Source organism: Carassius carassius, chromosome 8 (genome assembly GCF_963082965.1).
Source record: "Carassius carassius chromosome 8, fCarCar2.1, whole genome shotgun sequence".
NCBI classification, from domain to species: Eukaryota; Metazoa; Chordata; class Actinopteri; order Cypriniformes; family Cyprinidae; genus Carassius; species Carassius carassius.
In genome coordinates, this window is record NC_081762.1 from 4,157,517 (window position 1) to 4,170,913 (window position 13,397).

At 37.1% G+C, this 13,397-nt stretch overlaps 1 protein-coding gene across 6 annotated transcripts in view; it reads left to right on the forward strand.

Annotated features, from left to right (window-relative positions):
• The window catches only part of LOC132145008 (collagen alpha-2(XI) chain-like), a 36,174-nt gene that overhangs the window by 7,957 nt on the left and 14,820 nt on the right, over positions 1-13,397 (forward strand). Inside the window, exons 4-17 of one of the 6 annotated variants that reach the window (XM_059555681.1) lie at positions 110-272; positions 1,205-1,327; positions 4,984-5,757; positions 7,001-7,129; positions 8,511-8,732; positions 10,665-10,718; positions 10,903-10,944; positions 11,141-11,203; positions 12,233-12,307; positions 12,497-12,583; positions 12,681-12,737; positions 12,842-12,895; positions 13,062-13,115; positions 13,321-13,374. In XM_059555681.1, coding sequence (XP_059411664.1) covers positions 110-272; positions 1,205-1,327; positions 4,984-5,757; positions 7,001-7,129; positions 8,511-8,732; positions 10,665-10,718; positions 10,903-10,944; positions 11,141-11,203; positions 12,233-12,307; positions 12,497-12,583; positions 12,681-12,737; positions 12,842-12,895; positions 13,062-13,115; positions 13,321-13,374 — 1,951 coding nt within the window. Of the gene's footprint in view, positions 1-109; positions 273-1,204; positions 1,328-2,635; positions 2,735-4,983; positions 5,758-7,000; positions 7,130-8,510; positions 8,733-10,664; positions 10,719-10,902; positions 10,945-11,140; positions 11,204-12,232; positions 12,308-12,496; positions 12,584-12,680; positions 12,738-12,841; positions 12,896-13,061; positions 13,116-13,320; positions 13,375-13,397 lie in introns of all 6 variants that reach the window. The other 5 variants (XM_059555678.1, XM_059555676.1, XM_059555679.1 and 2 more) reach the window with 5 other exon arrangements.

Consider the following 13,397-nt stretch of genomic DNA (forward strand, 5'->3'; position numbering starts at 1 on the left):
AGTTTATATTAATTGCTCTAGGCAAACACAAATTATATACAGGAACCCTTTGTAACTATCTGCCCAGTTCACGCAATTTAAACTTTCAATATCTCCTCTCATCCTTTAGGTGGCACCGCATTGCCATTTCTGTGCAGAAGAAGAACATCACTCTGATCCTTGACTGCAAGAATCGTATTACAAAAACTCTGGCACGTAGCAACAAACCAGTCTTGGACACCAAGGGCATCACTGTGTTTGGAGCCCGTCTCCTGGATGAAGAGGTCTTCCAGGTCTGGTATACATTGTGCAAGAGAAATTTTAATGAATTCTGTGATAGACACTTTGTGATTGACAGATGATAATTAAAGGGAGAGTTAACCCCCCCCCCCCCCACACACACACACACACACACCCCATGATGAGTAAATGATAACAGGAATTAAATATTTTTAGTGAACTACGCCTTTAAGGAGTTTTTTTTTATTGTCTGCATGATATGAACTTCAGTTTATGGTTATGCTATAGGCAAGTCAAATAACAAGATTTGTCAACATGAATTCAAACTGATCTTATTTCCTGGGTTAATACACATTCCTGGACTAACCAAATTCAGCTAATGGTGAATGGTGAACATTTTCAAATGTTTTCATTTTGCATCTTCATGCATTTATCTTCACAAAGCTAAATAGTTTTTTCACTAACAGGCCAAATGCTTTTGTTAAGTCAACTTACAAACTAGTTGAAAATGTGAAAACCTAACATGTTAAGTTGAATAAAAAATCATCAAGTCACCAACTTTGAAACAGCTAAACTATTAATACATTTCTACTGCGTACTCGTGTTGCATGCCCACTTGGCATGATGCAGTCAATTGCTTATGGATTAAATTAAGTCCTGTCTTACATTTTCTTATTGAATCTTATTGAGTCTAAAAAGTATGAAAAAAAGTATGAAAAGTCACATAACAAGGTTGAAAATTTCATTTTATTTTGACTTTAAATTCCTCCTATATGGTATATTTAGAAAATCACATGTGAGACAGTTTTGTTGCGCTTCACTTATTGCTAATGCTATTCAAATACAATTTTAAAAAATCTTGCACACATACTTAATGCCTTAGTATCCCACATTACCTGAGTTTGACCTCTGGTAATAAACTTGATTCTTTCTTCACATCTTGTTGTTAAAGTGACATCTCTTCTTTTTCTTTGCTTCTCTCCAGGGTGAGATCCAGCAGCTGCTGATCGCATCCAATCCTCAGGCCGCTTTTGACTTCTGTGAGCACTACAGCCCCGACTGTGACTCCCCTCTGCCCAAAGTTCAGTCCCAGGACCCAAACACCTACGTGAGTACCACGGCACATTTTTACAGTGAGCAAAGTGTCCTGGTGTGAGATATCAAAATCACTTCTCAATGCATCAGTGTATGCTAAATGTGCGACTCATCCAAATATTTGCTGTAGATTCTTCCTTGACTCATTAATCATGCCATTCAAAAGCTGCATCTGTATTTGACTTGGATTGGATTTGCACTAAATGCAAATTTGTATGTTTCAAAGCACATAAGTATCATGTTTCACCTACAGTATAATAGAGCCCCTCATGTGAGTCAGACTCCCCTACAACACATTTTCATACATCCTCAGATCTTCCACCTCATCAAAGGTGCTCTGTCCTAATGCAGTCTCAGTTTCTCATCAGTGCATGTGGCTTTCTTGAGATTTATCTCTTACAAAGTATACAAGAGGAATCTCACTGCAATCTTTAGGTCAAATTGGAAATGAGGAAACCTAGAGGAGCTTCATATGCACCGTGGTTAAAGATACAAATTTAGTATGTAGTTTTTATTATTATTTTGAGTTTCCTTTTTAAAGTTTGTTGTTTTGTTATTGTAGTAGTCATTTTCTATATCTATATCTGTCTAGATAGTTTTTATATTTGTCAGTTTATTTAAAATGAAATATTGCCTAGCTAAAAAAAAAAAGTTATGTAATTAATGATTTTTTTATATATATTTTATACTATTCAAGTTAATGTTTATTTTATTTAAATTTTTTGTATGGTTTACTTTTAGTTTTATATACATATAATAACCCAGAGACGGAAATATGATAAATTACTCCAATGTTCAATAAATAGTGATATTCAATACAATGGCTTTTACCTTTTATAAGGACTTCAAGCACAGCTCATACAATATGAATTTAGGGTGAAAACTATTTTTTAACGTCCGATTTAATCTAAATGCTGAAACTAGATATAATAGCTTCATTTTGCTTACTGCTTACATTATACCCTTGTGTCATCTTTTCATATGAATGCATTTGTTTTCTCGTTCATGAAGTTCCCTGTGTGTTTTGCAGTAACGCAGAAACATCTGACTGTTACTCAAAGCCATGAGTCTGATGAACAAATGATAAAGCCATTGTGCTTTCATCTTGCCCTCATTTCTAGTTTCTACATCTCACTTTACTCATCCTTCACTTTTCTCTCATCTCTCCCTATTATTCTCTCAATCGTTTTCTCTTTCCAAAGTCTTCTTTTTTTCCTCTTGTCATTTGCTCCATTCCCTTTCTGTCACTCACAAGGCCTCTCTCTCCTTCCCTGCATTCCTCTGGCTTCACTGCTCCTTTCTCTCCCCCCATGTCTCTCAGTTCTTTGATGAAGAGCGGGATGATTATGAATACCCCTATTATTATGAAGGAACTACGAGTGTCCCTCCCTCCGTCCCAGCTGGGGACCGCACCAAAGAGGTAAAGAGGGAGATCACAAAATGGAATCACAAAGTGAATCAGAAAAGAGAGGAGGAGAAAGACGGCATGATACCTGATTTAGGATAAGTGTCTACAAGGCAGAAAAGAATATTGTTAACGTTTTAAATAAATTTAATAGTTTTTAAATCTGCATTTTTGTCTTGTTTTCTAAACATTTCTCTGACAAAACAGATCTAACTCAATTTTATGAGGTTTATGATAGAAAGAAGACAGCAGGGGGGAAAAAAGGAAAATAAGTCTTTAAGTAAACATATTTATTTTAAAGATGTTTACTAGAAAACGAGATAAAATATTTATTGCTTTAAAAAAAATTGCAGTGTTTACTGTGACTGTAGGCTTTAGTTTTGGGTAATGCATTTATATCAGAAAAATTGACAGAATATAGATTAAAAAAAAAACACAATATAGCAAATTAAATAAAGAACAGCAATATGAAGTCAGCATGCAAATATTTCTATGACATTGCTGTGCATTCAAATGTAAAAAATGTAAAATATTGGACGCAGAGAGTTTAATATGAAACTCCCCTGTCTCTTTCAATTGAATAGGTTCATCCTCTCTTTTCTGTTCACTCTTGTCTCATATTGTCATGTGATGTCCCACCTCTTTCCATTCGTCACCTTGTTTCACGTCGCCCCTCACCTGTCACACTATAATATATTGATGTTGCTTGTGTCATTTACATGTTGTCCTCTGTCATATATTTGTACCAGTATAGTGTCAGAATGTTTGTGTTGGTCAGTACATGATTGTGTGTATGTGGATTTTTAAGGGGCACTGGAGGTTCAACACACACACACACACACACACACACACACACACACACACACACACACACACACACACACACACACACACAGACAGTATATCACAGATCATGGCCCCACTGTGTTAAACCAACAGCTCTAGAAAAAGAGACAGAAATATTGATTTACTAAACAGTGAATATAGTGTCTATAGATCCAACTTTAAATCTGGTTTAATTTACTTTTTTTTTATGGCTAAAGTCCATATTCTAATTAATTGCTGCAATTCAGTAATTTAACCAAAAACATTTTGACCATTCAGAATTTTAATGTGCATGCAAGCAGGGTCATTGTAACTTATTGATTTGATGCTGACATAATAGCTCAGGTAAACAGAGTTTTTTAAGAGAAAGACTTTTCATTCTTCCCAGTTGCATGGTATTATTCTTCTTAAACCTGGTTTCCGTCTTGTGTATTTGCATGTTTTAACAAAGTGTGAGTAACAAAACTTGTGAGTTCGCTTGTGTCTTGTGTCACTCTGATCTGTTATCATGTACAACGAGCGTCTGTGTCTATGTGTTTATTCATATCCACTTCTTCACTTTATAGGTTTACTTTCACTTTGGCCAAGATTGTACTCTCATTTATTTGTAGTGTTGTTTTCTTGCCCCGTGGACAGTCATGTCTTTATCTTGCGTGCTCACTGAGCTCTTTAAAAAGCTATTTTGTGTTTTACTGTGAGTATAGTTAACCTATACTAGTTTAATTTAGCTCAGTATGTGTCTACTTGAGGATTAGTCTTGTTAATTAATATGCCTGTTTTATTTTCTGCAGCTTTTGCTTTTGCTTATGATCTGAATCTGGGTAGTCTACGCCATTCATTCCTTTCTCATTGATTGGTGTCTAATATCTGAATCAATAATCAGATTTTTATGTTATTTACTTAAACAGTTTTCTTTAATGATTTGCTAGCAATGTAATTTTTATGGGATTATGAATGGTGCATTATGACTATCTCCCTTCCTTTCCTTGAATATCCCTCTTTTCTTGTGCAGTTGGGAGCACAGTGTACCAGCCATGCATCTGTTTTATCAGCAGATGCTATTTGAGCAAACTTTCCCCCAGTGCCTCACAGCGTTACATCCCCATTCGCACATCATGCTGCTTTTTTACTGTGGAGATTGGCATTATTGGAGAAAACAGTATAAATGATTGACATTTCTTTAGGTATGATTGAAGTTCACAAAGTCTAAACTTATTAAATGACTAAATCTGATTTAGCTTCATACTGTATCCAGTAATGCCAGTGAAATCTCAGTCAGCCATTCCAGCAATCTTAAATTCATTGTGTTGTCTCTCTCTTTTTCTGTCCATCCCCACTGCTTTCAATCCCCCATCCCTATCTCCCTCTCATTCACTCCCTTCTCATCAACGCTGACCTGACACTTACACTTTTAAATAAAAATGATATTAAACAAATAGGAGGGAAAGGCGAACAATGGCAAAGCTGATAAGATAAAAACTGCCCCAGCCAAAGCTGCTCCAGCTAAACCAGCTAAAGTCAAGCCAACTCCAAAGCCGAAGGCCAAACCTACTGCTGCGCAAATCTTGATCTCAAAGATAAAACCTACTTTACCTTCTAAAATAGCATCCAAACCAAAAGCAGCACCAGCCCCAAAGACTGAAAACAAAAAGAAGGCAAACGACAATGGAAAAAATAATGGTCAAACTAAAGTAAATGGTAATGGCAATGGTAAAAACAATGGGAATGGGAAAGATGCTAATGGTAAGGCTAAGGCTGGCAGCAATGGCAAAGCCAATAACAATGGCAACGGAAAGGCAACTGTGGAGAAAAAAGCAAATGGAGAAGTTAAAGCTAATGGCAATGGTGCAAAAACAGTGAAGACTGAAAAAGCAGCAGTGACCAAAATAACAGTAGCAAAGAAGTCAGAGACAACTGCGAAGAAAGCAGAGACCAAACCACAACTAGCCAAAGACAAAACAAAATCAAATGCACCACCCACAAAGCCAAAAGCAACCAAACCTGTGCTAGGAAAGGTTCAGACCAAAGTCACTAAAACTCAGAAACCCACCCATGCTCCTTTGCCTCTCCCTCCAAAGTATAAGGTTTTGGATGTCAATAACGTCAAATCAACGTCCAAAAATGTCCCACCCTTCGACAAGGCTGCTGTGAGTGGCACGACCATGTCTTCTCCAGCAATACCCAAGAAGAGACCCACCAATGGTTATCAACAGGTACAAAATCAAGAGCCCGCGTTGGCTTTCCAGAGCTGTATTTCCAACCTCGCCATCCTGGTAGTCCAGGACCGTGTTCATAAAGTATCTCAAAGAAATTGTTGATCTGGGATATGTCTTCATTGAAAATGTTGAAAGATCTCAGATGCAACACATACTCTGGTGTGCTTTGTGAATAAGGTCCAACATCTTGCCTTTCAGGTTTTACATACTGCACATTTTCAGTACTAATGTCATTCAAAACAGTATTAGGAAGGTGCAGAAAAAAAAGATTTTTACAGTATAATCTTTTGTACTTTATTACTTTTCAAACAGTGTGTAAAACCATAAAGGTATCATGAGATTGACCAGCTGTGAGGTTGGAGATATACAAACCCACTGGATCTCCTCCACCCTTTCATACATCAAATGATCTGAGAGATCATTAGAAGGATATGATAAGCGGTATAGACTGAGTCATCATCACATGGCTATTTGTACAGTCTTTTATCTGTCTTCTTTTCACTTCAAAACTACACTCTGTACTCGGTTAGTTTTTAGAAAGTAGATCAGCAGGTAATACCGATTAGAGCATGTGATCAGTTAAGAAACATAAGTCAGAGTCATTGGTAGAGCTCAATGTTACACATGACACAACGAGTCTCTTTCTTCGTCTCACTTCATGACTTCAGCCTGTTTCTCTTTTATGTGTTGTTTGTTAAATGCTGTCCTGTCAGTAGTATGTGAATGAAGCAGTTTCACAAAACAGCGACTCTGTGACGCTGCACTCCATGATTATCAACTCTTTCTGTCTTTGTTAAAGATCTGAAATTGTGGACAAATGTTCGAAAAGTTGTTTACTAATGCTGTCAAACTGCTGCTTCAATGGTTTATTGACATCAACATCAACAACTTTAAAGTCAAGTTTTGACCCAGCTTGACTATATTTTATCCTTGACATGGCAAAGTGGCTAATTAAACCAAATCAGGTTGAAAGGAAAATCTGGGAAGGCAAATCTTATAAGTCTTTCACAATGTAAAGGCTTTTTACAAGATTTCTGATTCCAGCTGCAGTTTCCTGTCCTGATTTTACTATGATATGAGATCAATGGTGTTTTTGTGTGTCTATTGGCAAAAACACATTGATTTTTTCTTTCTACAAGTTCATCAGACCTGAGCTTGTTTTATACTAATCAATCTCTCCCCCTCAAATCTGCTTTCCTCCTCCCCCAACTCCTCCCACCTCTCGGCCTCCTCCAATCAGGACGTAGATCCTGCTTACTCAGAGGCTGACCACACCCCCACAGAGACCGATTATTATTATGCAGTAGAAGAAGAGGCGAGCCCACAGCCAGAGAGTGATCTGACTGGATATGAAGAAACCATTAACAAGGTAACACACACCCAGATTACTGAGAGAGATGGAGTCACAGTCTCTCAATTACTCTAACCCATTACAATGGAGGTGAGACCAGCCTGTATATAATTTACCTTAGCCATTAACCATCCTGCAGCCACCTTTGCCATGATAAGTGCTGTATTTGAATGGAAAATGAATGCATAGCATCCATTTTATCAGATATTCTTTTGTGATTCTAACTGCCTCAAGATTATCCTCTTGTTTCTATGTCAAACTGGACTTGACACCATCTTAACATAAGAACAGAAATCTTGAAAAAACAAAAGAAATGGTATAATTATGGAATGAATACCATGCATTCATTTCTGGACAGCTTCTTTTGAGATATTTTCTGGGGTTTCAGACACTGCCAATAAGACTAAAACATTTCTTGTCTAGAGTGGCACTTCTTGGTCAGGTTTGAATTTAAGAATAAACAAGATGTTTAGGAATAGTTTGGAAATGGACATGGCCAGAAAATGTAAATGAAAGAGTCAACAATACAATGGTAAGAGACTATAGGAAGTAGTGCTTTAGTTTTTGCCTCAGAGTAAGTGTGTTGCCATAGACCTGAGTGATTCTGTGGTCTCATTTTTAAATTAATTAATTGATTTATTAACAATATTTGAAAAAATTCACAAGAAAAAGGATTTCAGTTTTATCTTGAGACACAACACTCATAATTATGGTCACTCATATTGCTAAGTCAATGCCTTGATGATGGAGAAAAAATGGACAAGTGCTTTCTTAAGGACCATTCACATCAAAGATGATAACTGTAACTATACATTTTGAATAATCATTCTTATTCTACATTACAACACAACTATAATAGCAACAACACAGTGGAATGACATCATTGGAATCACTTTTAGAACTTTATTTTTTTTTTCAAATGATGTGATAAAGAGCAGGATTCCATCCTGCTTTATAGAGCTTGGATGTAAAGTGGCTGTGCGCAGTTATAATAAACAGAACACTATCATCCATTATGTGAATGCTAATATGATTAATGTTACAGTTATCATTATAGTTATTGTTCTTGGTGTGAACGGGCCTTCAGAATCAACAATAAAGTGGTAAATAAAACTATTATTTCATTGGGTAAAATCAGACATGAAGAAGACTGTGTACTGTCTGTGTGTATGTGTCCGTAAACCTGTGCCTGTGTGTGGATGTTTGTCCCTCTCTCATATCTGTTTTATAGCAGGTAAGATTTATTATTCTGATTATTCTGTCTCATTGCCTTCTAATTTCTGCCTTCCCCTCTATTTTCCTATTTTCTATTCATTTATTCCCCCATCATACCATATAATCTTCCGTCCTTCAAACCATCCACTCCACCCCTACCTCTGCTCCCAATGGTACGGCCCAGGTTGACGAGACTGTTGGCGCTGAGGAAGTAGATGCAACCAAGACAGGTGGTGAAGGGGTGTCTCAAACACCAGACGAGCCCTTCACTGAGGAGTACATTACAAGCGACTTTGGAACAAAGGAGTATGACTATTCCTACAGGGACTACAATGAGCCCATCATCGAAAGCAAGACAGAAGACACCTTTGGTCCTGCTCTGTCTGCTGTGACAGATGAGGGAGGTGTAAGTTACCTTGTGCTTTCCAACAAATTCACTTTAAAGCTTTGATAAAAGCTTAAATGGAATTTGCAGTGGCTTTAAATCTTGCAGAGGAATCCAGGGGTAGTTAAGATCAGCTAAGCGCTGGTGCTGGTCTAAATACTGGTCCAAGACTTGAGCTCTGTTTCAAAACCTAGTTAATTGCCTAGACAGAAATTTAAGGTAGAATGTGATAACAATTCAAATACCTTGTTTGAAGACAACATCCCATGTGTCTTTACGTTAAAGGCAAATTTAGAATTAATTTAAGATGGCAAAAAAAAAATAATATTAAATATAAATGTTTATATTTAATGAAATTGACAATGTTGATCAAATGTATTGATATGACTATCAAAGTATCACATGGTTTGCTTAGCAACATGTTAAAATGAAAGTGAAAAAAAAGTGAAAGTGACATGACATTCAGCCAAGTATGGTGACCCATACTCAGAATTTGTGCTCTGCATTTAACCCATCCGAAGTGCACACACACAGAGCAGTGAACACACACACACACACACTGTGAGCACACACCCGGAGCAGTGGGCAGCCATTTATGCTGCAGCGCCCGGGGAGCAGTTTGGGGTTCGATGCCTTGCTCAAGGGCATCTAAGTCGTGGTATTGAAGGTGGAGAGAGAACTGTACATGCACTCCCCCCACCCACAATTCCTGCCGGCCCGGGACTCGAACTCACAACCTTTCAATTGGGAGTCCGACTCTCTAACCATTAGGCCACGACTTCCCTAAATCAAACTCTTGTTATAGTCATAGATTTACTATAATAGTATTTTGAATTGGCTTTCATTATTATATTTTCAGTTTTAATTTAAGTTGCAGTAATTATATGTACTTTGTCATTTTTTTTTCTTTTTGTTTATATATTTTTTTCTTTATACAATTTACATGATTTAATTTATTTGTATTTATTTTTGTACTTGAAGGAAACATTTCAAATTTTAATAACTTTATTTATTTATTTTAGATTTTCATCTAGGCATATTTGTATTTCAGCTTTATGTCAAATTTTGAGCCTTGCTCATGACGTGAAAAAAAAATGTAGCCACAAATTAGAATCCATTCTAATATTTTAATAATTTAGACATATCTATATCTAAAACAAGAGAATTAACTGATTAATCATGAGATTGAATTCTTAATCTGTGGCCACAATATCTTTGATTTTGTTTCCACATGTGTCATGTCCATGGCTTTTGACATTCTTTTTCCTTTTTCATTTTAGTTAACACTGGTAGACAGTTGACAGCAAGGCTGCTCACTAGTTTTTGGAAGAGAAGTTCAGAGTCAACAAATTTGCATTCAGTGTTTACTTAAGACTAAATCAAGTTTGCTAAGAGTAATTATTTATAAAGTTATGCCAGCAAACCTTGTTTATCACAAGACTTACACACTACTTCTCCTGCACAAGATTCCTCTGCAAGACTGCATACAGTGCTTAGTTCAGTAGAGCTCCATCAGTATTGGTTGACTCCTCTGCTCTTATGCTGATCTGAGAGCAGCTCTAATCTCGATCAACATAGAACAGCTGTCTCTTCTTGGAAGAGTACAACAGTGTTTCTGCTTGACGTCAGCTCCAGAGCTGAACAGTATGTATTAACATGCTGTAGACCCGAATATACAAGAAACAAAATGAATAGTGGTCACTTGCATTTAGATGGATGGCCTCACAACAGCAGATAAGTAAAGTTTAAGCCAGCTAAGTATCTACTTAACTTGTCAAAAAATGTCAGTCAAGGTAAATCTTAAGTTTCAGTGATTTGTGTATCACGTCCAAAACCACAAAAAGGGGTTCTAATGTATAATGTAGGTGGGTACCTGAACATCTAGGACTGATGGTTTCTTCTCTTTGTATATTGACTGGGCTCTGTTTTGGGTTACATATCTGTTTTCCTCAGGCCTCCGTGCGAGCCCAGAAGGGAGAGAAGGGAGAGCCTGCTGTCCTTGAACCTGTAAGAGTCATACTTCCATAATCAAAACATTACTCCATTATGACAACTGGAAATAATCAAGGCAACTGATTTATCTGTTAAGACATGTAATTCATCCAGGCCAGCAGAGGGTGCTACAAAATAACATTGTGGAGTATTTCATGTGTTAGTGTTTTCTGAATGTATTATTTTTGTGTTTTCACAGGGCATGTTGATTGAAGGACCACCTGGACCAGAAGGACCAGCAGTATGTCCATTTTATTTGTTTGTGATTATTTAGCATTCTTCGTCCTCCCCGAAATTAAGCTAATGAACAAATAACGTTTGACTCCTCTAATTGAAAAGCATTGCAAGTTATCCAGTTTGTTTTTTCACCACATAGTGTATGTTATGATCAAATGTAAGTTTCACAGTTGTTAATTATGCAAACTTTCTCTGTATAGGGTCTCCCTGGCTCCGCTGGCCCCCAGGGACCCCCTGGTTCTGTTGGTGATCCTGGTGAGAGGGTGAGTGCACAGTTTTTTGTGTGTTTAAGGCTGTTGTTTCTCTGTTTCTATCTCAAAATGGAGTTTGGGTTCCTTGCCGCTGCTTAGTTGGAGCCTAAAAGACATTTAATATTCATTCACTGATTTGATGGCACTGATGCTGGCGGATGAGAAGAAAAAACTGAATCGACCTAAATAGCTCTTGTCTTTTGAATTATAGCTGACTTTAATTTACTTATGAATAAATTTTGCAAGATCGACACTTATTGAAAACATTGAACTGACTTGAGCTGAATAATGACATTGCTGTCTTGAGTAGAGTAGTGATGATTTTGTATATGAAATGTAGCAACAATATGTCAGAAATATATATATTTTATTTTTATATGTTATTTATATAACTGTTAAAACAATATATATGCAAACATTTGCTTGTTTCTAATAATTTTTTAATACATGTCTGTCTTTTTTTTTTACTTACATAATATCAAGTGTTGATGGATTTTAGGATAGATATACATGTACATGACATGTATGTCCAAAAATGTATTGCACGTAATCATGCTTATTTTGTGAAGGCTAGAAAAAAAATAATATTCATATACAAAAATTTCTAAAAGGTTTCACATGTGTTTTTACTTCACATGACAATAATATGAAAATGTAATATATTACATTTAGGTATGCGTGAACTTTACACAATTATTGAACTAAACTTAACAAACGGTGAACTGACTAGAGCTGAATGGTGACACCACTGTCAGCTTTATGGCAGAATTTAGATTTGCCTCATTTTTGACGTTTGCATCATTCTGTTACTTTCCTGTTTAATTCTGAGAAACTGCTTTGAAACGATCTCTATTGTATAAAATGCTATAAAATAAGGGAACTTGACTTTACATACTAGTTTTTGACTATGCTAGTTGTAATATGCTGTGGTGCTCATTGTTTCAACTTTGCATATCTCCTTGTGAACATATATGTTAGGTTTAGAGTGTTTATAATTTGAGTTAAAAGCAGTATTATTCATTCTGTTGGTTGTTTCTGTAGGGTCCTTCAGGTAAAGCTGGTCTACCTGGAGCGGACGGGCTCCCAGGACCTCCTGGAACTTCTGTCATGCTTCCTGTAAGTCTGTCTATCTTTCTTTCTTTCTTTCTTTCTTTCTCACCACTAGATGTCACCATTATTCCATTATGATTAAAGTTAAATGTGACTTTATTCTGAACAGTCTCCCCATGAGTTCCTTCATCCACGTTACTTAAAAGAAATCATTTCAAATCCTTAATTTGCAAAACTCTTTTCTTATTCTTGCAGTTCCGTTTCGGACAGAGTGCTGGTGAAAAAGGGCCCATTGCCTCGGCACAGGAGGCCCAAGCTCAAGCCATCCTGTCTCAGGCTCGGGTTAGTAGCAGCTGTCATATAGCAATAATTGAATTTTTATTCATTCATTTTCCACATTGAGGTCTAACTTTATGCATCTTAATTTTCTTCTGTCTAGTTGGCAATGAAAGGCCCACCAGGGCCAATGGGTTTCACCGGCCGTCCAGGACCTACGGTAAAACAACTACACACCGATAGATAAATAACACAGGCATGTCTGTTACAGTATTACAGTGTTGTTTTCAAGTGCTTACATTTTGTTGTTGTGATCCTGTATAGGGAACACCTGGAAGTCCTGGCTTAAGGGGAGAAAGCGGGGACCCTGGTCCTCAGGTAAAGTCCTTATTGTTCCCTACATTATAATTTTTAGCCATGCTTAAAGAACACTAGCAGGACACTGAACCATTCTGAGATGCTCTGACATTCAGAATGTGTAAATATCTTGGAGTTAAAGAGACAGCCTTCAAATGTATCATGCATCCCGATTGTGTTCTTGCAGGGCCCCAGAGGTCCTCAAGGATTGTCTGGTCCTCCTGGTAAATCTGGTCGGAGGGTGAGTCTACTACAGTGTTCATGTACATTCAGGTTTACTTTGACACAGGCCTAGAATATCATAGTAACTTCAAAGCAGTAACAAAAACTGCCTAGCAACAACCCAGAACACCCTAGCAACCGCATCTTAGCATCTTGGTGGTACTACTTGCCTTGCCCTCAAGCTATCTAATAATCTAGTTGCTTTTATTTGATATTTCCTGCAGGGTCGGGCAGGTGCTGATGGAGCCAGAGGGATGCCAGGAGAGACTGGAATTAAGGTCCGACATCTTAACCATTTTTG